At 40.0% G+C, this 22,648-nt stretch overlaps 4 protein-coding genes across 5 annotated transcripts; 2 read left to right on the forward strand and 2 right to left on the reverse strand.

Annotated features, from left to right (window-relative positions):
- Window positions 1-692: 692 nt before the first annotated feature.
- Window positions 693-6,901, reverse strand: pmela (premelanosome protein a). Of its 2 annotated transcripts, XM_077725526.1 has the most exons (13): window positions 6,739-6,901; window positions 5,561-5,656; window positions 5,330-5,476; window positions 5,075-5,209; window positions 4,425-4,586; window positions 4,065-4,349; window positions 3,379-3,605; window positions 2,826-3,342; window positions 2,501-2,653; window positions 2,164-2,266; window positions 1,879-2,084; window positions 1,709-1,799; window positions 693-1,155 (listed from the first exon to the last, which is right to left on the reverse strand). In XM_077725526.1, the coding sequence occupies exons 1-13, from the start codon at window positions 6,794-6,796 to the stop codon at window positions 1,008-1,010; spliced, it is 2,328 nt and encodes a 775-aa protein (XP_077581652.1). In that variant the 5' UTR covers window positions 6,797-6,901; the 3' UTR covers window positions 693-1,007. The 2 variants fall into 2 exon arrangements, with proteins under 2 accessions (XP_077581652.1, XP_077581650.1); XM_077725524.1 differs by having other exon boundaries at window positions 2,826-3,605.
- A 2,812-nt stretch (window positions 6,902-9,713) lies between these two features.
- Window positions 9,714-12,882, forward strand: cdk2 (cyclin dependent kinase 2). The gene is made up of 7 exons (XM_077725528.1): window positions 9,714-10,125; window positions 10,591-10,668; window positions 10,741-10,861; window positions 10,939-11,109; window positions 11,190-11,291; window positions 11,872-12,075; window positions 12,168-12,882. Exons 1-7 carry the CDS (start codon window positions 10,010-10,012, stop codon window positions 12,270-12,272), a joined length of 897 nt encoding a protein of 298 aa, XP_077581654.1. The 5' UTR covers window positions 9,714-10,009; the 3' UTR covers window positions 12,273-12,882.
- A 185-nt stretch (window positions 12,883-13,067) lies between these two features.
- Window positions 13,068-15,764, reverse strand: olfml3b (olfactomedin-like 3b). The gene is given in 4 exon segments (XM_077725527.1): window positions 13,068-14,632; window positions 14,725-15,010; window positions 15,562-15,692; window positions 15,695-15,764. Coding segments are annotated over 4 exon segments (1,275 nt in total). The 3' UTR covers window positions 13,068-13,844.
- Window positions 15,765-16,719: 955 nt separating this feature from the next.
- Window positions 16,720-22,537, forward strand: avil (advillin). The gene is made up of 21 exons (XM_077725514.1): window positions 16,720-16,804; window positions 17,560-17,699; window positions 17,794-17,872; window positions 17,947-18,021; window positions 18,113-18,309; window positions 18,571-18,679; window positions 18,766-18,876; window positions 19,002-19,207; window positions 19,340-19,418; window positions 19,548-19,646; window positions 19,713-19,866; window positions 19,963-20,063; window positions 20,313-20,450; window positions 20,531-20,689; window positions 20,771-20,950; window positions 21,024-21,181; window positions 21,442-21,586; window positions 21,663-21,851; window positions 21,982-22,050; window positions 22,114-22,224; window positions 22,345-22,537. Exons 3-21 carry the CDS (start codon window positions 17,813-17,815, stop codon window positions 22,456-22,458), a joined length of 2,454 nt encoding a protein of 817 aa, XP_077581640.1. The 5' UTR covers window positions 16,720-16,804; window positions 17,560-17,699; window positions 17,794-17,812; the 3' UTR covers window positions 22,459-22,537.
- Window positions 22,538-22,648: the final 111 nt, after the last annotated feature.

Here is a 22,648-nt window from a genome sequence, read left to right on the forward strand (position 1 = left end):
CATATCTTAATGGGTATCTTGATATCAGCCATTTGGGTTTATAAATTGAGTCCTGGCTCTGAGGGATAAAAATCATATAAAGTAACATGTATGGATGTCATGGTAGACGCACAGTGCTTTGAATTACATATTTATTTTGAAATAAGACATTGTGTGTCACCGTGTTCTTGGAAGACACGAGAAACAAATGATGGTAGTGCATGTTTCTGACATTGATTCAATCTTTGCGGCATGAATCGGGATGTTTTTGACTGATATGCATGTTTAACACTATAGTAGCTTGGAATACTATGTCTAAAGCAGAGTGGTCACATGACTACGTGCATTAGATGATGTACATGGAAACAAGTGGCTCAGAGGCCAAACCCCAAGCAGGGATGATCAATTACAGAGCCTTCAGAGTAATGCAATCAGAAAATGAATGAATGAAAAATAACCATACAAATAATAAAGACTGGGACAAAATGAACAAAAACATAACCTTAACAGGGGAGACGCACATCGACAAATAGCATATATTACTCACAGGAAACAATACTCATGACTTGACACTTTGATACTGCGCATCCTCAAAAGAGTTGCAGGGGTTGCTAGAGCCTCACCCAGATTGTTCATCATTCAGGCATTCATTCATTTTCCAGACTGTGTATCCTCACAAAGCATGAAAGTATTACGAGACGGAAACAAACACATTAAAGTGATAAAGTTTCATTTTATTCACGTGACAACACCAGTACTCTGACATGGGAGAATTAATTGCGTACATTCGCATCCAAATGAGCACATTTTATTTACCCAATTTTGGATCTATATACAGTAAGATTCCATCAAATTTACAGAGATATTATAAGTCAAAATAAAGACCTCAGACATCAAAACTGTTTACCCCTTTTCATCTTCATAAAGGGGCTGGCTCTCATGTTTATTTGGAGATTATCAGGGGGTATCTATGTGCCTAATAGTTATATGTGAATATATGATATTTTTGTGCATTGTGGTGTTTCTATTCACACAATCCTGCCCTGAAGCAGCGGGCGGCTCTCTCCAGGCGACTGTCGCATCAGCAAGTTCCACAGCAGCAAAGGTACTGACGTCACTGCTGAGTTACTACTGCTATCGCTGTCTTCTGTCAGGGGCTGGTACTGCTTGAAACGTCTATTTGAAATCATAGGAAGATGGGATATACGTAATGGAATTTCACCATAGAGCCCAATGATCATTTCCATATAGCTAGTTTGTGCCATACTGTGTTTTTGCCAGATTGCTTTATTGTCATTGTTGTTTTTGTTGTTGTTACTCGACCAAATTGCTCCAAAAAAATTGCAGCACCATTTATTATTTTATGACCGCAATCTATCCATTTTGCATTATGTTGCTTTTGTTTCTTAGACGAAGCACCCTTATACTTGTTTACCTTTAATTTATAGGGGAATCAGTGTGAATATTTTTGCTTACGATTTATAAGTATACTCTTCAGAAATGTTTACTTCAAGGTCTGAAAAGTGTGCTTTTGCAAGCAGACTCATCAGAAAATGGGAAAAAACCCTTGGCTTAGAAGTACAGTATATATTTCCATTAAATTTTATTTTGCTTGTGTATGTATCCTTGGCTCAGAGGTAAAATGAAGATATTTCCTTAATTTCTAGTGAAGAGCTTTCATCTTGGTTTGATCTTATATTATATAAAGTATTTAAATTTAATGTCTTACCTGTACATCAAACTGACACAGCACACCACGCAGGCGAGCGCCATCACACCCAGGATGATGGCAACAGTTCCAGATGGAGAACCACCGGAGGCTGCATTTGAAGGTAAATAAGTCCAAATTAGTGACAATCAACTCACCCAGGAACTTTATTAAACGTTTCCTGCACCCACCTACTGCCACGCTCACACGAGCACTTGCCATGGCAAGACTGACATCATTGGTCAAGGAGACATTTAGGCAAAATACGCCAGACTCATTGAAGAACTGGCGAAGGACCATTTGGCAGTCGGGAGAAGGAACAGCCGCTGCGCAGACCGTTTCCACTGGTGTGATGCAGTCAGCATCCGAAACAACTGTGCAGACCTCACTTGGTAAACTTGAAGAAAGATCATTGAGAAAGCGTTAATAATGTGAAGTTCTAGAGAAATGTCTGTCGTTTCAATGGTATTGCTCACCTCCCTTGACAGCTAACTGTGATATCAACTGCATTTTGATCCAGCTCGGTTGCCAGTGACACAACATTGGACATCTGTACAATCTCGACACTTTCTATGCCCTCTGTGTTGTTCAAAAAGAAGCCATTATTAGTGGAGTTGGCATCGTTTAGGTTTTATCTGTTACACTGAACATGGCATGGTAAGTTGCCATGATGCAAACTAACTTAATATCCCAAGTATAATTACTAACAATTCGTTTTAAATAATACGTAGATGTATAATTTAGGGCTGTCTGACTTGGTAGCTTGTGAATAGACTTGGCTATGAAACAGAAAAGTGCCCATAGAGGACTTACGGACGACGTCGACTGAAGTTGCCAGGGAGCCATAACGGAAGATCGTGCAATCGGCTGAAACTTCAGGTGCTTGTCTCTTGACCACAACAAGGGCAACTTGTGCTGGATCTGCTTCCACCTCAACTTGGACCACCGTTACAACCTCATCTGCGGCTGAAATCAAAGTCACACAGTAGATATTTAGCATTGAGAGTATGTGTGATTTCTGCTATCACCACTTTTGTTATTTTAGCAGTAAAATCAGGACAGTATGTATACATAAAAAGACAACACACATCAAGCCAGGATGAGTCGTTACTAACTAACTATAAGGGCCATTTCTAACCTGCTGGAGCGGCAGTAGCAACTGCAACTTGGTTGTCTGTCTCAGTTACTTCTGCCTCAGCGACATTTGTCTCTGCCTCTTCCACAGGGGTGTCTTCAGTGGGGGCTACTACAACATTGTCAGCGGGGGCTTGTGTTTCAGTCTGGACCACCTCTGCAGTATCTTCAGCAGCATCAGCCACCACGACTTCTTCTGCCGTGACTTCTGTGACAACCGCCTCTGGGAGGACTGTAGCGGCTACAACTACACCCGTTTCTTCTCCCTCTGCCACTGGGGCTACGGAAGCTGCGGCATCAACTGCGGGCAGATTCTCTGCAGCTTCCTCTGTCCCTTGATCGGCATCGGCGGTTTCTACATCAGCGGCGTCTTCGGCCACAGGTTCAAGAGGCGCAACAGTGGCCACGACGTCGGCAGTAATGGCAGCTGGGTCTTCTTCTGCTGGAGCCACGGCTGCGGCAATGTCCGCGGGGGCGACCGAGACAGCTTCTACTTCTTCCGCTCCTGCCTCAACTGCGGCCTCTGGATCAACTGCAGCCTCTGGATCAACTGCGGCCTCTGGATCAACTGCGGCCTCTGGATCAACGGCCGCCTCCGGATCAACTGCGGCCTCTGGATCGACTGCGTCGGCGCCCGCTTCAGCTGGCTGTTCGGAGGCCTCGACTGGAACGGCGTCCGGGATAGGTTGATCAGCTGCGGCTAGGTCTGTCTCAGGGACAGGGACTTCGCCCGCTGCTGGTTCTGCCGCAGGGGTCACAACTACAACGGGTACAGCTGGAGCCCCTGACAGAGAAGTGCAGAGAATGTGTCATTTTTTAATGTGAATTTTTAAAAAAAATGTACATTTAAATTGGAAAATTTGGTGTGAAATTTTAAATATTTGTATCAGTACAGTACTTTGTGATGGAATGACACAGCTGTATGGTTTGAAACTGCCATTGATTTTCTCAAAATGAATATACTGCAAGACTTTTCGTTATGAGATATTATAAACTGAAAATATATAATGTTAATATATAATTTATATGTTGGTTTTCTATTTTCTGAAAGGATCAATCGAAATTAAAACTCTGAATATTAAACTTTCTATTTCAATTGGGACATTATTTTTTATGGGCCTTGAATAACTTAACTGCGTCTACAGTGTCACTTGAAGAAAGTCGGATGTCTCATTAAAACCATTATGTATGCGGCCCAAAATTTTATGTTTAATGTTAACTTGTCCCACATTTCATATCTTACCAGCAGAAGGGTTAACACAACCATTGGGAATGCTGGCCATCAAGACAACTTGAGGTTTGAATGTTCCCACGGCGAGGTAGGTATGCGTGACGGTGCGCTCCCTGGAAATCAGTGTTCCAGTGCTGTCTCCAAAGTCCCAGCTAAAACTTATGTCAGCACTGCTCAAGTACTGACTGGGATCATGCAGGTTGACGCTGAAAGCAATGGCTCGGTTCTGGATGAAGTTAGAGTCGTCTTGGTTTATGTCATTGACTTGAGCCAGAGATACAGTGAAAGGAACTTGGTCTGGCCATAGGGAAACATTGTTGAGATGTGTTAACAAGTACTATAAGAAAGGTCCAAAATTGTTTATTGGCTCACCTGTGACGGTGAAGACTGTGGAGGCATAGCCCAGGGGGATGAATTTATTTTTTCCACGGCAGTGGTATATGACAAGCTCCATGCTGTAGGAGCCCAAGGAGACCCCATCTGTGAGGATGGTGAGCGAGGAGGAAGGTCCATCTGCCACCTGCCAGAATTTACCTGAAACATGGATTCATGAATAAAGTAGTTCATATTGCCAAAACTATTCCAAATGTCTCAATGTCACGCAACTGGGATTGTTATTTTCAACCATTTTCGATACATCTTAACAAATGCATTATGCTCACATATCTAATTATTCAACATTTTATTATAAATGCATTATTGTTAAGGATTGTGCTTTCATTATTTTCCAACTCAATGATGACATCTCACATTCTGCTTATTGTGATTTTACTGTGATTTATTTTTTTGTACTTTTACTTGGGTATATAGTATCTACCCATTCTAAAGAACCCACCTCCTTCAACAAACATATCCATTTAGAATGAGTATTTTTATAAGTTAATATGACAACAAAAGCCCAACAACTATTTTACCAAAAGTAAAGAACGTAATTGCATGTAAACCTTTAAAAGTCAAGCCAGTTCATTAAAATCTAAAATGTCACGGCTTTAATTTTGGGTACCTTATTAAGATAATCTTACCCAATGCCTTCCACACATAGACGTAACGTGGCGTCCTTTTCCGGGTTGTTGTGAGAGGCGTGCCATCAGGGAAAACTCCAGTCATGGCATTGTTTTGGTCTGGATATACTGCCTGGCCTGCCTGATACTGCTGGCCTGTGAGTATATAACACAACATTATAAACACATCTATAGTATGATGATGTGTGGTTGTAACCCAAACTATGATGATAATAATAATAGATGTTAGCTTTTTTGCTCAATGAAACAACTTACCATCAATAGTGCAATTACGTGCCCAGACTACCTGGCCATCGGCGAGAACAGTTTGGTTTGGAGGGAAATTAAGATTAATACTGAAGGTGGATTTTGCTCCGAGCAGCGTGGGGGCATCATTTTTCAGATCAAATGTGACTTCACCCCCTTAAGAAGAAAAAAAAAAGGTAACTTTACATGAGCTATGTTGTGAGGTATTAGATTGTAGAACCACTTTATGATCATCCTCACCGGACCAGCAATTCCGAAATCTTGCGTCTCCATCCTTCCAAACGGGATACATGCGGGAATTCCATGAGCGGTAGCGTGTGAATTGACTTTGAGGCCCTGGGGAAAAGTTCACTGAATTGTGAAAAAGCAAATCACTGAAAATATACTGTAATATGGTACTTTTGTTCTAAGCACAGTCATGGTTTGGATTATTTATTTAAATAAGTAAAGATCACAACCAGATATTTGGATAATGCATTAAACCAATTTTTTAACCATATACACATAAACAAAAAGTGGTCAATGACTTTGGCTTTGAAGAGAGTGAAAGAGAGAGGTTTGGAGGTGAAGGCGGTGCTAGTCACACGACCTGCAATCCCCCTCAAGCCTTTTCATGTGACCATCAGCTGAGGAGAAACATCGGTAATCTTCACTTCAGGAATGAGGGATTCTACACCCTTCTCTCTGTTTCTGCATGGGCGTTTGTATTTGGTTTACAACAAAAAAAAAAGCTTCAGATAATCACTGCAAAGTTTATTTAGACGGTAATCTGAGCATGACCATAAATATATTTGATTAAGAAAATAGCTTTGGCAAATTAACTGATATGAAAGTTGAAAACCCAATATTAAGTATTATTATCTCTGGCGGAAACCGATAATTGTTCTACTAAAGAAAAAAGGTTAAAATGTATGAACATATTTAGTTGCAGTTTGTGTTGTGTTTTTTTAAATTCTTGCTAATATATATATATATATATATATATATATATATATATATATATATATATATATATATATATATATATATATATATATATATATATATATATATATATATATATATATATATATATATATATATATATATATATATATATATATATATATATATATATATATATACTTCACAGATTTGTCAACAATATATGTATGAGTTCACAAGCGTGAGCAAAAAGCGTGAAATATTACATTTGGGCCCTCACTTTGTTCTCCAAACATGCATAATTTAGTGTAACAGAGTGATGTGGTTAAATGAGTGAGAAGTGTGAGGAATCAGGTTTGTCAAGGCAATTTGTAACACTTGTTTATTATTATTTCAGAAGTATATAGCACATTGCACATCAGGCTAAACAGAGAAGTGATGGATTTACAAACATACAATAAGATTTCAGAAAAATGATGAATGATTTCACTTACTTTGCGCTGTGGTAGTTACAAATGCCAGAGGCATCAACAGCAGCACCAGAGTCTTCATCTTATCTTGGGTTGTGAGTCTTGTTCCCGAACCTCACCAACTGCTCCTGAACCCCAACACAACACCTCTAGAGACTTTGGAAAAGTTCTCTCACCCTCTTTAAGAGGCTCCTGAAACAGAATTAACATAAACATTCGTCCAGTCTCTGACATCATCACTGGCGTTTTTAATGGGCACCGCCCACCTTTTGTGCAACATTTCTTCTTTTTTTGTGCTCAAATGAACTGTGACCAATATATTAAATTCAAATTTAGTTTTTTTACATTGATTCATACAGTTTATTTCAGTCATTTGAGTGTTTTCCTCACATCAGAACAAAAATTATTGTAACTATTAGTTCAAAATCTGCAAAAAAACACCTCCAAATTTCTTGAACTGGTGACATGGATTTGCACTGGGTTTTGTAGTGTAGTATCCACGAAAGGTGATCCAATGACAAGAATGAGCTCGTATTAGAAAAATTTGTAACAAATAATTCTGATCACATTAACGACTCATGCCTGTCAATGACGTATGACTTTTCAGCTATGAAGAGCATGGGTGTCACAAGATGAGCGGGCGAATGGCAAATCAATGGCATCCTTTTATTTCTACTGCCATTCTTCCAAGACCTGATTGTCCACCTCAGGCTACTCTTACCAGCCGTCATCCCAAGTACAGGCGCACTCGTGCTCCATTTATTCTCCTTCCTGATGTAGTTCAATTTATGAGAAAACAAGCATTCATTGATGCTAGCGATATGCAAAAATCTGCTCCAAAATGATTCACACAGCGCATGTTGCTGAATTTCTTTTCCTTGTGAACCATTATAGTGGTTTTGTAATGAAACAACGGCATCACTTTGAAGTAAAATGGCTGGGAACTTCAATTTTATCAAGTCAAAAGATCAAGATAGGGCCAAAATAGGTCTTATTGTTTTGAAAGGGATCCCTTAACATTTTGGAACCAGGATTTTAACATTTTGGGGCTAATTTGGGTAAGATTGATTATAAACAATGTATAAATTGGAACATAAACTAAGGCTAACAGAAACTATTGATGATTTAAATTGTATTTCAAATGATTAATTGTTGTTTGATTTAAAATCAGTTGGGTTAGCAACATTGATATTAAAAACAATAAATATAAACCCTCACAATGGTTTTGGCTTCAACTTTGGTTGAAGGCATTCACCTCTAACAGATAAAGTTATTATTACATGCGTTACACTCTTGTTCGTTTTGTGTTTTTGCTGCTTTTCTGTCTTAATGATTTAATTTGGTGATTCTTAATGATCCCATTGACTTTGTTTTGCTTTGTACTTTTGCTTTGTTGTTCTGCGGCCTTTGCAACTCTACTGTCTAACATGTAACTATGTGGGTTTTTTTCTTTCTGTATCTGCATCCCCCCTTCTTCCTACTGTCACAATGTCATTTCCCTAATATGGGATGAATAAAATGATCTAATCCAATCCAATGAAAATAAAGCTATCAAATCAATGACTCTTAGAAATGGAAGCGGGGAGGTAACCTACAAATGTATGTTCTTCTAGATAGGAAAAAAAAGTTGAACTGACAAATTACACTGATGACTTTCACTAATGAAAGTAGAACCATTCTATGTTCCATTAGTGAATGATGGTGATTGGTGGTTCCTCGCAGGTATTGACTCCCAAGAGTCTCATGCCAGCCAGACTGTGAGGCTGCACTGCATGTGACCTCTCATGTGCTAACCAAGTAGTCCAGGACAAATCCTTCCCATTGAGCACCTGACTGCTCACACCATAAACAGTCTGACATTAGAGCCTCTGGACCTTCCCACAAAATAGCTGCTATTGTGTGTATTGCGATGCAGTCCAATGCATTATTTAGCGGTAAAGCACACATTCTTTCTTCGTACTACACGTAAAGCAAATCCCAATTGACGTTCACTCGTCTTATAAGTGATTCATATGCGTAAAATTTCAGCACTGATATAAACGCTTATCTTCCTTAGGGTCACTGGTGAACTGGGCAAGGAAGTGGCAAAAGGCAAATGTATAGATAGATAACCTGCCATATTTACGTACGGTTTGTGGTAATGTGACAATAAGCCATAGTAAACAAGTTATAAAATTGGTAGGAAATTACTATTATAATGTATGTCAATAATAAGTCCTTTATTTTGTTCCTCAAATACATAATATAACACATTTCACTATAATGTTCCACTGCAGTTCTCACAATTTGAACACCAAGGTCGTATGTTTCTTAAACATGATCAAAGCATTAAAGATCATCAAAATATGTACACATAACTTACAAAAATAGGGGTAACCGTTTTAATATTTAAAAGTACATTTATTATGCAAGTCCTGCGCAACCTTCTTTAGGGTACCAACAATGAAACAATGGATACTTACATAATATTATAATAAATGGCAACAAAGTTCAATTTGTAAAAAATAAAAACCCTGAAAAAAACAATGTTTAGAAACAGTTCCTAATTATTTAATGCAGAACAAGTGATATATATAATACACTTATGTATGGATGTTTTATTTTGTTTGAACATTCTATTTTATTTTATGTACATTTTAGTTGCACGCCATTTGATGTAATTATTATAGTGGGAGGCTGCCAAAGCATCACTTGAAAAAAGTACATTGTTTGAAGACAATACAAACAGCACAGCTTGTGCACACGTCATCACGTTACGTAACGCGAGAGGGAGCGCAGGGGCGTTTGATTTATACCTCGAACGACTTAGTCTTAGATGAAGAATATGTCTTTTCACTTGCCACAAAAGTCATTAATATGAGATGAAGAGCAATCTTACACAAAATAAAAACAAATACCAGTTGATTGCTCCACCGCCAAAAACGGTGCAGAACATGTGAATAGGAACGACATAAGCACCGCCCCGGCATTGCCGGCGTGTAAGGGACATCAAAACGATCGTCTTCTTTACAAACGCGGGAAACGTTGCGGTGCTGTTTCTCTGTTGTCGCCAGAACGCTCAATTCTTAGCCTCATTAACAGTACATTTAGGTCGAATAAAGTTGCTATACAGCGAGCTAAGTGGTTCATTTTGTTTATCTTGAGTGACTGATTCTAACGCCAGCCGTTAACTTATTCACCGGCGGGTGCGCGTTTGTGTGATGAAACCGCGGGCGAGTTTGAACTATTAGCAGTTGTTTTGAGCGAATGTCCGTCCACTCGAGATAGCGTTGGTGTAGAAAACTTTAGCTAACGAATGGATTCATTCCAGAAGGTCGAGAAGATAGGGGAGGGTACCTATGGGGTGGTCTATAAGGCAAAAAATAAGAACACGGGGGAAACAGTCGCTCTCAAGAAGATTAGACTCGACACGTAAGTCAATTCAGTTTGTAGCTCAGCTCTTTGTCTTCATCTATTTCATTTTTTACAAGTCTTTGCTTTTAGGTTGTTATTATACTATCTCGATGAGTCAAATTGCTTGGAAACACTCCAACCGTGACCTTTTTGTTTGTAAAGAGCAAAGAAGATGTAGCTGAAAACAAAAGTTCATAAGTCTGGATACAGAAATAATTATCTTTTTTTTTTCAAACGATTCAATGTAAAATGATGGCCTCGAGTTAATTGAACATATAATTATTGTATGCAGAGGTCACAAAGTCTTTATTCTTAAGTGTGAATGGCAACAGGTGGGCAATTTAGTGTGTTATAGCAATATGCAAGGTGCAATGAAATATCTCATTGGCAGTGATGAACAAAACTTATTTGGAATAGAATTTTTTTTTGCTGCACTTATTTTGGTAATAAACATACCATGTGTACTTTTCTTTTACCATTCAGGGAAACCGAGGGTGTTCCGAGCACTGCCATCCGCGAGATTTCCCTCCTGAAAGAGCTCAGTCACCCAAATATTGTCAAGTAAGCAAATAACACCATGCAATTTTCCTTCCTTATTTCCCAGTTTGAACCTCTCATAATGCCTTTTTTCAGATTACACGATGTCATCCACACGGAGAACAAGCTGTACCTTGTCTTTGAGTTCCTCAACCAGGATTTAAAAAAATTCATGGATTCCACTACAGTTACTGGCATCCCGCTTGACCTGATTAAGGTAAACATCAGTCTCACCGGAGAAGCGTGTGTTAGAGTTAAGTCAACAGAGAGGTGACAATTTTTTTCTGTTTGTAGAGTTATCTCTTCCAGCTGCTGCAAGGCTTGGCGTTCTGTCACTCCCACAGAGTTCTTCATCGTGACCTGAAGCCTCAAAACCTGCTCATCAATGCTCAAGGCGAGATCAAGCTGGCTGACTTTGGACTGGCCAGAGCGTTCGGTATGCCCGTGCGCACGTATACGCACGAGGTAAACAAACATCCTCATTTGGTTTTGTGTTAGCTTATGAATTTGTGCTAATTAGGAAGTGTTTTTTTTTTGTGTGTCAGGTAGTAACACTGTGGTACAGAGCACCAGAGATCCTGCTGGGTTGCAAGTTTTACTCCACGGCCGTTGATATCTGGAGTCTGGGCTGCATCTTTGCTGAAATGGTAATGGTCTTTTTTTTTTTTTTTTAGACTCGGACATGAATATCATTCCCATGTGTTCATAGTGATGATGTTTCAATATGAGAATGCGATCAAAGCTGAGGTTCACAATATTCTAACGTTTTATCCCATCCCATGAGTAAAAAAAATATATACTGGAGTTGATTGTTAAATTTGAGGAAATGCAGTCCACTGCCGACCCTGAACTTGCCTTACATCATTTGTTAGTCAGTAAAGTTAGCAATATTCTCATCAAGTTTCCTCTTTTTCCCCCCATTCTGCTCAGATTTTTCCAATACTTTAATTTCTTGCATTGAAAATGACGCTAATCTTTTCAACCCACTTGAAGGTTTTCCAAGTTGCGCCTCATCTAGTTTTTCCCCTCCTCTCTCATTTAGCAAACTCGGCATAAATATCTATCCCAAAGGTGGTGATCCCTTGACCAGTGGCGCCCACTCCAGAGCACTAAAGTGGATAATTTCCACCCTTCCAGACAACCTGGAAGATAATGAACTTCCTGTGTTGCTTTTGATACTGCATTTGCACTCCACTTTGTGACCCTGTGATGTTTTTCTTTTTTAAGATCACCAGGAGGGCCCTTTTTCCGGGCGACTCCGAGATAGATCAGCTATTTCGCATCTTCCGCACCCTCGGCACCCCCGACGAAGCCACGTGGCCGGGAGTCACTTCCATGCCAGATTACAAACCCTCATTCCCCAAGTGGGCCCGCCAGGATCTTGCCAAAGTTGTTCCTCTCTTGGATGAGGATGGAAGAGATTTGCTTCAAGTGAGAAACCTTTCCTCTGACAACAAAGATACAAACACATGTATTTATTTAAAACACAGCATACTAATGGTTTCCTCCTGTTTTTTTTTTAGGAAATGCTGCACTACGATCCAAACAAAAGGTTGTCGGCCAAGAACGCACTTGTCCATCGCTTCTTCCGTGACGTCACCATGCCTCTTCCTCATCTGAGACTCTAATTAGTGAAAAATCGTAAGAATCAGTAGGTTCTTCTTTTCATTACAAAAAGCAATGCCTGACCTCATTTCATGGCAGGTTCTAAAGATAATTTTTTGGTATCTTTGTGTGAAGGCCATCGGATGCTTGGAAACAATTCTTAGGCACAGGTGCAAGTCTGTTCTTCAGACTTAGCAATGTTCTGTTAAATGTTTGTTGCCATTGTTCAGCTAAATATTGCCATGCCTTAATATGTGTAGCCCCTTGTAGAAGTACTTTAGTCATTTGCTCAAACACCTGTTTGTTTTTTATTCAGGTTTTGCCTTTAGGGTGTCCAAATTTTAGCATTTAGAAATTGTTCGCACAAGTTTTCGGGATAGTGCAAATACTGATTTTTATTGGTTATTCTATTTTCTTGACACATGAGCTCACTGAAAGTGAATAACTCTTATTTGTACATATGCAAGTTAACTTGCATACTGTATACTCTATTTTCAGATTTTTACCATTTATTTTCTGTGTTGTCACATCTTTTATACACTATTTTACTTACCTAAGATGATCCCTTTTTTCCATTGTTGCTACTTGTTGACAGTAAAGGAAAAATAATAAATGTGTTTTTACAACTGTTAACATTTTTTCAGCATTTTCTTTGCAACCTTTCACATAGTAGTTACCTACCATAGTTGCAACTAAAATAAGTGAAAATATACAAAAACTTAATGAGTAATGTGATAGATACTCTTGAGGTATCCGTACAAATCTAAACATTACTCAAACTATATTAAATGGTCTACTTGTACACATTTAGGTTTTAGTTTTATTTAAATGTCTGCATTGGAGATATCAAATTATCAAACAATTGGTATTTTGTGTATACAAAGTATTTACATTTCTGAAAAACAACTACATTGGTCTTATTTTAAGTACAGAATTCAGTTGAAAGAGCAAACAATATGGTTTAAAAAAACAAATCATAGTCTTGTGAGTACTAAGCTTTGAGCATTGACTGAATGTTTGCTGTGGTTTGAACCACTGCTGTCACATTTGATTACATATAGCACAAAGACTCACTCGGGGAGGATTATACTCATGTTTGCCTTTCATTATAACTGGATTGAGTAAACTGTATCTCAATCAAGCAGTTTTTTTTTTCCCTTTATGAACCGTAATCACAACCAGGCAAAAACCCACCAGAACAAAGCACAATTTATGTAAGAGCTTAGTGGAAAATAGGAGGAAATTTGGGTATCCTTCCAGATATTTAAATGGCTACTGATGAATCTTTTCCATCTAGTGAGTGAAAATGGAATGCACTTGGATTTTAAAAAAAAGCCCATCTAGTTCATTACAAAAGTTGATGGAACAGTCAAAATAACAAAGTTAAGTACAAAATCCCTCTCGGAAGAAGTCTGTCAGCAGTTAGAAGCCACAATGCAAAGAAAATAACATTTCACATCAATAATGAGCAGTATACTCACCATGGCACGATATAGAGAGTAACACAATTGTACAAAAGGGGTTTAAAAAGTCCACTGACCCAATGTGGCTGAAACTAGTACCTGTTCTCTAGAGTGGGTCGGAAATTCTCCTCTCTAAACCTCAAGTTTCTTCTTCATGACAAGTTTGTAGAGAATCTGGTAGCCATCATCCCAAGCGTAGAGCAACTGCTCCAGCGGATTGTACTTGAGACTAGCGTGAGCGCCGTAACGTTTGGGGAAATAAACCAACGGCACGTCATCGTTGCCCACCACTCCGTTGACGTCGAACACGCACTGCACGTGCGAGCGGCCGGGCTGTTGCGTGTTGTAAACCACGTACAGCGTTCCGCAGATGACAAAGGCCGCTTCCGCGTTCTGTCTGGGGCAGCTGGTGTCCCACGTCTGCTCCGTGCTCAGCGTGACGGCGTCAATTTTAGCCAGCCAGATGTGCCGCTGGTTTTGACTCGTTGAGTAAATGGCCCAGAGTCCTTCTTCGTCCACAGCCAGGTCCACCGCTGTTTCGGGGCTCAGGCTATACACGGGGAGGTAGTCCTGCTCTGGGAACACCACGCTATCGATCACAGACTTGTTCTTCAAGTCGTACTTCACCAACGTGGTCACTCCGTCGTCCCGAATGACTAGGTAGACGTGGTTGTTGTAGACCACGTGTCCCGTCCCCTCCCAGGCGGAGGGAAGTTTCAACTGCCTGGATTCAGACAGGCCCTGTGAGCGAGTGAAGGCTTGGACATTGGGAAACTCCAAAATGGTGTCTTGGTGCGTCCCATTGAAGATGAAGACCTTCCCCGAGGCCCCGCTGGTGTCTCTGGTCCACATTCCATTGGTGCCTCCCACTCTTTTCAGGATCTTCATGGCCTTTATGGTGGAAAGCATGTCGCCGCAGTCTAAGGAAAAGAGCAAGACCGAAGACAGAAATGTTCCCCTCCCAATCCTGGCCTTATTTTGAATTGCCGAATTTGCATCAGTGCAATCTTACCAGTAACTTTGAAGTATTTGGTCTTCTGCTTCTCCTTTACTTGACTGACCTGCTGCTCGATCAGCTTGTCGTCCACATCCACGCACGGCTGAGCGCCATTCCGGCTCTCCAAGTAGTCCAACTCGCGCTCAACTCGGTCCACGCGCGTTCCCACACCGTCTAGACTCACGCGTAATATCTCCTTCTCTTTGTCCAGGTTCTCCAGCTGAGAAACCATCTGTTGTTTGAGTTCCCGTAGCTCGGAGGCATATCGGGTGGCCTGCTCGTGCCACAGGGAGATGCGGTCCTGTTTTGTTAAAGCAAGAAAACATAAGCTTATGTAAGTATGGTTTAGATCAAATTAAATTCCCAAAGATGAACACATATATGGGAAAGTTTCACGTGTAAAGACGACATTCTACCATTCCACAGAAAAGGATTAACAAGAAAAACACAGGGAGAGGATGTCATATAACAATATTTACAAGGATTAAAGGCCATGATACATAAGAAATTGTTTTCCATGACGCCAGGCCGTTATCCTTTAATGGCACAGTGACGTTACCATTAAAGGATAAGAAGTCAACAGAAAAATCTGTAGACTTCCTGGAAACTTTTCACACAAGATATTGGTCATACTGATAAATGCAGTTTTCCTCAAGATCAAAAAGTTAAAAAAATATATATATATGAATTAGATAAATGCCTCTTTGCCTTATTTCTCCACCAGATGTGGATGAAAGGAACTTGACTCAGCTCCGTTCAAAAACGCCATAGTCATCCGAGAGCCACAGTTCTTACTCACAATCTGCATTCCACAATGTTTGTCCTATTCGGAGAAGTTTAGAGAAGTCTCACCTCAATCGCAAGCAGTCGCCGTTCCAAGTAGTCAATGAGAGCCTGGTGTTGTGTGTTGGCCAAGCACACCGCACTGATGAAGACAATCAGTCCTCTCATTTTGTCTCCTTCTGCTAGACTGGTGAGTGTCTAGCAGGAGCCGGCAGATCCCCGAAGGTGGGCTGGAATGTTCGGCCGAGTTCACTGGGAGGAGCCAAGCACATCTGGTGGTGCTGACGTCCCTTTTTTCCCCCTCTTTGGGTTCTACCTGATGACAAATATAGGTAAGGAGGTGCACATAAACTTTAAAAGTATATTCTGTTATTTTGAGAGAATTTGCCTAACGACACTGCAGTAAAACATTAAGGAATTAGAGTAATAGTACACTTAATATCCCAAATATGGTTTGTATAGGAAAAATAAACATGGATTTGAGTGTTTATTTTTATTGTTTTGATGTTGCACTGAATTTTTTTGACTCATGATACAAATTCCAACATTTCAGCCAATGAAAGGCAGTGCTAATGGAATGTCCCTGTTATTAGCCATTGTACCTATAATGGATTGGATGTTTACCACTGATAAATTCATTAAAATTCATAGTAAAAGGCAACAATACACTAATATAAACACTTTTTTTTAAAATTAAAGGTCATATCGCCTCATGTTGTTCAGGCGGCAGTTGATTTTGGGATGTTATTATCCCCCTATTAGGTGGCATGTTGGAGTTGTGGTCAGAAAATCTGCCTCACAGCTCAAAGACTTTGGGTTTGAATCTCTGGGATCTGCAAAGCGCATCGGTTGTGAAAACTCAAAATATTAAAATGTTATGTTCTTCCGATGCTTGAAACTGAGTTTTCTTCGGCTTCTTCTCGGATTACAAACGCAAGCTTATTTATTCATTTTAAACTAACTACATATGCTTGTCAATGTTTTTTTTTTATCTAGATGTCGTGAGATTGGGTGCACTAATAGACTAATCCAAGGCCCACATATTACCTTAAATGATTATATAACAACTACAACTGCTTGAGAAAACAGTTTAATTGACTTTACCAATTTATAATTTTACAATTTTACTATGAGTGATCATATGTAAGCAGCATGTCATCAAAATAGAAACATCTCTTCATGACATCACTAGCTTTTATGACCATGATCTTAAAAGTCCCATGATACTACTATGTCATGCGTTCAGACAACAAATCCACCTTCCATAACAACTGAAACATCCATACCTTTTGTTAAAATCTGTTGAGAAATTGTAAGTATAAATGGACTTTTTGACTTTGCCAGATTACAGTCCTCTTAATAATTAAGACAAATGCATAAAGTAAAACTGTATTTTTAACATCAGTGGTAAATTATTCTGGTTCTGGTTTGTTATTATTTCCATCTACAACCTCTGAGGATCAGACAGCTGCATAAAATAATGTTTATGCTGTATTTTTTTTCCATCTAAATGTAAAAAGAGAGTCCAGAGTGATCCACTGTGCTCATGCTGTGATTCATAGCAATTTTCCAGTAGTCTCAACTTGAATTGGTGTGTCATTCTTTTCATTTTGGCCACTAACTTGAATGCCATCATTCCATTCCAGGAGATTTCCTGGAAATATGGCAAAGTAATATGTATCGTTTTAGTCTCCACAAGGATAAAAATGATTTCCTCTTGTCATCCGTGTTCCATAGTTATGTGAAAATACATTATGTTGAGGCAGATGAAAAGAAGAGTCCTTGAAAAATGGAAAAAGTAATTGACAGATTCAACTAGGATGATGATAAACATTGCTTCACTTGTCATCCACAATTTTCTTGTATGTATGTTTAACGTAAAATGAGAAGCTGACATGGGATGGAATTGGAACGACATGCCAAAAAATGAGCAGAAAAATCATGTGTTGAGGAAAAAATGGTGACATTTGGGGGGGTATAACTGCTGTTGCCGGGCGCAAACTGTTTTTGTGTTTGAATTTGAATAAAACTCGCTAAATCTGTTTTTTAATTTGCCTACGTGGTCAGGTGTCGTCCGCAGTGATTGGACAAAACTGTGTGAAAAGTCCTGAAACATGCAAATGTATGCAAATTAGTTCTCTTGCTGCATTGGGTGAAAGACGGACATTTTTAATTCCAAGTCAACAAAGATCTCAGCTCTTTTGGAGGTAGGATTATGTTACACTGTATATTGGGATGTTTGATATAAAATTGCCTTGGGTGAAGTTTTTTAATGTTTCTCTTGGGTGCTGTTTTTTTAAGCAGGTGAACTGCGTGCAACATGGAGTACACATTTCGAGCTGTTACTCAGACCCCTGGGATTATAATCTGGCGGATTGAGGTAGTTTCCTTTACTGTAAATCGAACCGTTCTGAGAAATGATGGAATTCAAACATCCTCCCCTTTGCAAACCAGAAAATGGTGCTTGTTCAAGTCCCTGAGAAGTCATGTGGACACTTTTATGAGGGTGACTGCTATCTTCTTCTCTATGTAAGTGCCAAAAGGAATAAGTCATATAGAATATGGAGTGCTGAGATACCATGCTCATTTTGAGGTCAATGCATTTCTCTCCATTGTCTAGACTCAGAAGGTGAAGAGCTCTCTGCACTATGACATCCACTTTTGGATCGGGTCAGAGTCGTCTCAGGACGAACAAGGTGCCGCGGCGGTCTACGCCACACAGTTGGATGACTTTTTAGGCTCCACGCCGGTCCAGCACAGAGAGGTTCAAGACCATGAGTCGGATGTTTTCAGGGGCTATTTCAAACAAGGAATCATGTAAGTACCGTATTTTCACCACTATAAGGTGCACTTAAAAGTCTTAACATTTTCTCCAAAATAGACAGTGCGCCTTATAATACAGTGCGCCTTATAATACATTGCGCCTCATAATACAGTGTGCCTTATATATGGAAAAATGTCATACATTGAGGGTGCGCCTTATAATGCGGTGCGCCTTATAATCGTGAAAATACAGTAATAGTTGAACGTAGGGAAATTGCAACGCCGTGACCCCCGTGTGCCACTCACTAAATGTAGCTACAAGAAAGGTGGGGTCGCATCAGGCATGAGGCATACTGAAATCAACACCTATGGCATAAAGAGGCTGCTTCATGTCAAAGGGAGGAAACGAGTGGTCGCCAAAGAGGTGAGGCGGGATTTCAAGGGTGGTTATGTAAAACGGGTGCACAGACCACCTTGTGTGTACGTTGCCGCTCCTCTGATTCATTTCAGGTGGCGCTGAGTTGGAAAAGCTTCAACCTCGGAGACGTGTTTTTGTTAGATAGCGGGAAAACCATCATCCAGTGGAATGGACCAAACAGCAACAAACAGGAAAGACTCAAAGTAAGATGGATGTGACATTGGGCTCCAAATAAGAATCTTTGCACACTAAGAAGCAATAGATTTTGTAGTAATTAGTTTAGTTCTGCATTACTCAGCAAATTTGGACAATTTTCTCAACCTTTCAGGGTATGCTGCTGGCCAAAGACATCCGGGACAGAGAGCGAGGAGGTCGGGCAGACATCAAAGTGATCGAGGGCGATTCCGAGGACAACTCTGTCGACATCCTGGAAATGATGACTGACGTTCTTGGTGAAAGATGCATCGATTTGATGGAGGGAGCTCCTGATCAAATCCCGAACCAGGAAGATATGGGAAGACTCACTCTTTATCAGTAAGCTGCTCTCCGACCACAAGAACATTACAAATGTTTCTTGTAGTCTTTCTGTGTGTGTGTGTGTGATTGTGTGTGTGTGTGATTATGTGTGTGTGTGTGAGGATTCATCTTTTTGTGCAATTTATCCAGAGTATCAGATGTTAAAGGGCAGATGAAAGTCACAGAAGTGGCGAGAAGACCACTGGTCCAGGAAATGCTCAGCAATCATGTGAGTCACTTTTATTTTTACCTAAAAGTTCCCACAAATCTTAAATAAAAATTAAATCTTTTTTCTACCCATAATCAAATTATAATTATAATGAAAAATTCTAAACTGCCATCATCCTTATGTGTACAGGACTGCTATATCTTGGACCAGTGTGGGTCAAAGGTCTTTGTATGGAAAGGGAAGAAGGCGAATAAAGCTGAGAGACAGATGGCCATCACTAGAGCTATGGTAATGACACATGCACTCATATGACTAAATATATATCTTTACACAATTTATCAATTAACTTTTCAGGAGTTCATCGAGGCAAAAAATTACCCCGGGACGACAAACGTGGAGGTAATGAATGACGGCGCCGAGTCGGCTCTTTTCAAGCAGCTGTTCCAGATGTGGTCTGTGAAGGACCAGACTCAAGGCCTGGGCAAAGTGCACTCAAAGGGGAGAGTTGGTACATGTCTCACTCAGTCTGTCAAATTTACAAAATGAGGCTGCAACAATGACATGGTGACATTTATTCTTTTCTTTAAATCTTTTCTTTTGTTAGCCACTGTCACACAAGAGAAATTTGATGTGTCTCTGTTGCACGTGATGCCGGAGATTGCCGCGCAAGAAAGGATTGTTGACGATGGCTCAGGTCAAGTAGAGGTAGAGTATTCTAAAATATAAAATACTGTATTTTCACGACTATAAGGCGCACTTAAAAGTCTTACATCTTCTCCAAAATAGACAGTGCGCCTCATAATACAATGCGCCTTATAATCCAGTGCGCCTTATATATGGAAAATATGTCATTCATTGAGGGTGCCCCTTATAATGCGGTGCGCCTTATAGTCGTGAAAATACGGTACTTGAATATTTGGAACCATCGCATTGACATGTTACACGTCAACTTAGGTTTGGAGAATAGAGAATCTGGAACTGGTGCCGGTGGATCATCAACATCATGGCTACTTCTTTGGAGGAGATTGTTACTTGGTCCTTTACACTTATCTGGTCAACAACAAGCAAAGCTACCTGCTCTATATATGGCAGGTGAGACTCCCATGCGAATGATTTTATTGTATCTTAGAGAGTTAGATAAGGATAGTCGCACCCTTCTTTTTTTTTTTTAGGGTCGTCATGCCACACAGGATGAGCTGGCTGCATCTGCTCTTCATGCCATAGAAATAGACCACGTGTACGGCGGGGCGCCAGTTCAAGTCCGAGTAACAATGGGCAAAGAGCCTAAGCATTTTTTGACAATTTTCAAAGGCAAGATGGTCATCTTTGAGGTAGGACTGGGAACACGTGGCAAATAGTCTAATGATGTTTTTGTCCTATTTAATAACTTTTGTTGTTGTTGTTGTTGCTAGGGAGGTTCCTCCAGAAAAGGACGTATTGAGCCCGAACCACCAGTTAGGCTGTTCCAGGTTCACGGCTTTGAACCCTCTAATACAAAAGCCATAGAAGTTCCACCATTTGCTTCTTCTCTAAACTCCAATGACGTTTTTCTGCTCAAGTGCGACACTGGAATTTATTTGTGGTGTGGAAAGGTGCGCTGAGGTTATAGAGTGAAACTTATTCAAATCTAATACACAGAAAAACAATGACCTTTGTTGGTTGTAGGGAGCCAGTGGTGACGAGAGGCTCATGGCGAAGGAGATCTGTTCCGTGATTGGACAAAACTCGCAAGGCATTCATGGCCAGATTATTGCGGAGGGTCATGAGTCGTATGATTTTTGGGAAATGCTTGGAGGCCAGGCTCCATATGCCAGTGACAAGAGGTAAAGATGATTGACGGATGACATTTGAAGGTTCCTTTTTCAGGGACTCAGGGGAGACCCTTTGTTATTTTTTTTTTTACTAAACCGTGACAAAGAGTTGGTTCTTATTTATCATTTCTTTTTGTGTCAGTGTAACCTTTTTTTCCAATTAGCATTACATTTGTTTTTTCAGGAATGTCCCTTGATGCATGAGTCCCTTAACTGTTTGTCTGTCTGTGGGTGTCCCTTTGTGTGTCATCTTCATATGTGTGTGTCCACAGGTTCCAGCAGACCATTTTGGATCACGAACCACGTCTTTTTGAATGCTCCAATAAATCCGGTTGTTTTAACGTGACCGAAGTCACCCAGTTCACACAGGACGACCTCAATGAAGATGATGTCATGTTATTAGACACATGGGACCAGGTAAGAACCGGGAAACATGGCAAGGGATTAAGCCACTTCGTATTTTGTCCTATTAAGCATTTGGTGGGTGTATTAGGTGTTTTTGTGGATCGGGAACGAGGCCAACAAAGAAGAACGCCAAGAGGCACTAATGACGAGTCAGGAGTATCTGCGCACGCATCCAGGCGGCAGAGATCTAGACACGCCGATACTTTTGATTAAACAAGGGTTTGAGCCGCCCACTTTCACAGGCTGGTTCACTGCTTGGGATCCTTACAAATGGAGTGTAAGCTTGACCCTACTTTTAATGAGATGAGCAGTGTTGCATCCAAAAAAAAAGTAGTGTAAGGTGTTATTAATCATTTAACTGGAATGTGTTGATGTTTGTTTTTTGTTTGTTTTCAATGGCCTAACAGGAGGGAAAGAGCTATGAGCAACTGAAAAAGGAGCTGGGAAATGGAATGAGTCCTATTGATGTTTATAATGTATGTAAAATGGAAGGTGCACTGAAAGAGTAGGAGATGTTTAATATTTATTTCATTTTCTAGGTTTACAGCAGTGATGAAAATGATGCAAGCTCTAAATGTTTTCCTGCTGAGGTTTTAATCAGAAAGCTTGTCAGTGAGCTCCCAAAAGGCGTTGACCCCACCCAAAAAGAGGTACTACTACATTGCTTTCTTTCCATTATTTTTACAATCTGGTGTATTTACTGTAGCCACAAAATTTGAAAAGTAAGCATCGAGATTTAAACTTAAATGTAGCCTCATACTTTTTTACAGAAATATCTCACCGACTTTGACTTCTGCAACATATTTGGAATCAATAAAGACCAATTTGCAAGCCTGCCGCGATGGAGACAACTCAACTTGAAAAAAGAAAAGGGGCTATTTTGATGTTTTTTTTCATGTTACACCTGAACAGCTTGTAATATTAGTACATCATAATAAAAGACAATTAGAGATGTAAAGTACACATTTTGTTTTGCATCAGTGATTTGATTTTGCATATTTACAAACACATTTCTATCTGAATCCAGCCACCTGATGGTGTAGTGTAGGTTCACCTGCCTGACTTCAGTGCAGG

This window comes from Stigmatopora nigra, chromosome 10 (genome assembly GCF_051989575.1).
Source record: "Stigmatopora nigra isolate UIUO_SnigA chromosome 10, RoL_Snig_1.1, whole genome shotgun sequence".
Lineage (NCBI taxonomy): Eukaryota > Metazoa > Chordata > Actinopteri > Syngnathiformes > Syngnathidae > Stigmatopora > Stigmatopora nigra.

Excerpts from the sequence above, each read along its gene's own strand:
- avil (XM_077725514.1), top strand. The coding sequence starts at position 17,813 with ATGGAGTACACATTTCGAGCTGTTACTCAGACCCCTGGGATTATAATC. Across the intron at positions 19,419-19,547 it reads AGGAAATGCTCAGCAATCAT|GACTGCTATATCTTGGACCA; the intron begins GTGAGTCACTTT and ends TTATGTGTACAG. Across the intron at positions 19,867-19,962 it reads GCACTCAAAGGGGAGAGTTG|CCACTGTCACACAAGAGAAA; the intron begins GTACATGTCTCA and ends TTCTTTTGTTAG.
- cdk2 (XM_077725528.1), top strand. The coding sequence starts at position 10,010 with ATGGATTCATTCCAGAAGGTCGAGAAGATAGGGGAGGGTACCTATGGG. Across the intron at positions 10,669-10,740 it reads AGTCACCCAAATATTGTCAA|ATTACACGATGTCATCCACA; the intron begins GTAAGCAAATAA and ends GCCTTTTTTCAG. Across the intron at positions 12,076-12,167 it reads ATGGAAGAGATTTGCTTCAA|GAAATGCTGCACTACGATCC; the intron begins GTGAGAAACCTT and ends TTTTTTTTTTAG.
- pmela (XM_077725524.1), bottom strand. The coding sequence starts at position 6,796 with ATGAAGACTCTGGTGCTGCTGTTGATGCCTCTGGCATTTGTAACTACC. Across the intron at positions 5,210-5,329 it reads ACGTAATTGCACTATTGATG|GCCAGCAGTATCAGGCAGGC; the intron begins GTAAGTTGTTTC and ends ATATACTCACAG. Across the intron at positions 2,654-2,825 it reads TGCTACTGCCGCTCCAGCAG|CCGCAGATGAGGTTGTAACG; the intron begins GTTAGAAATGGC and ends CTTTGATTTCAG.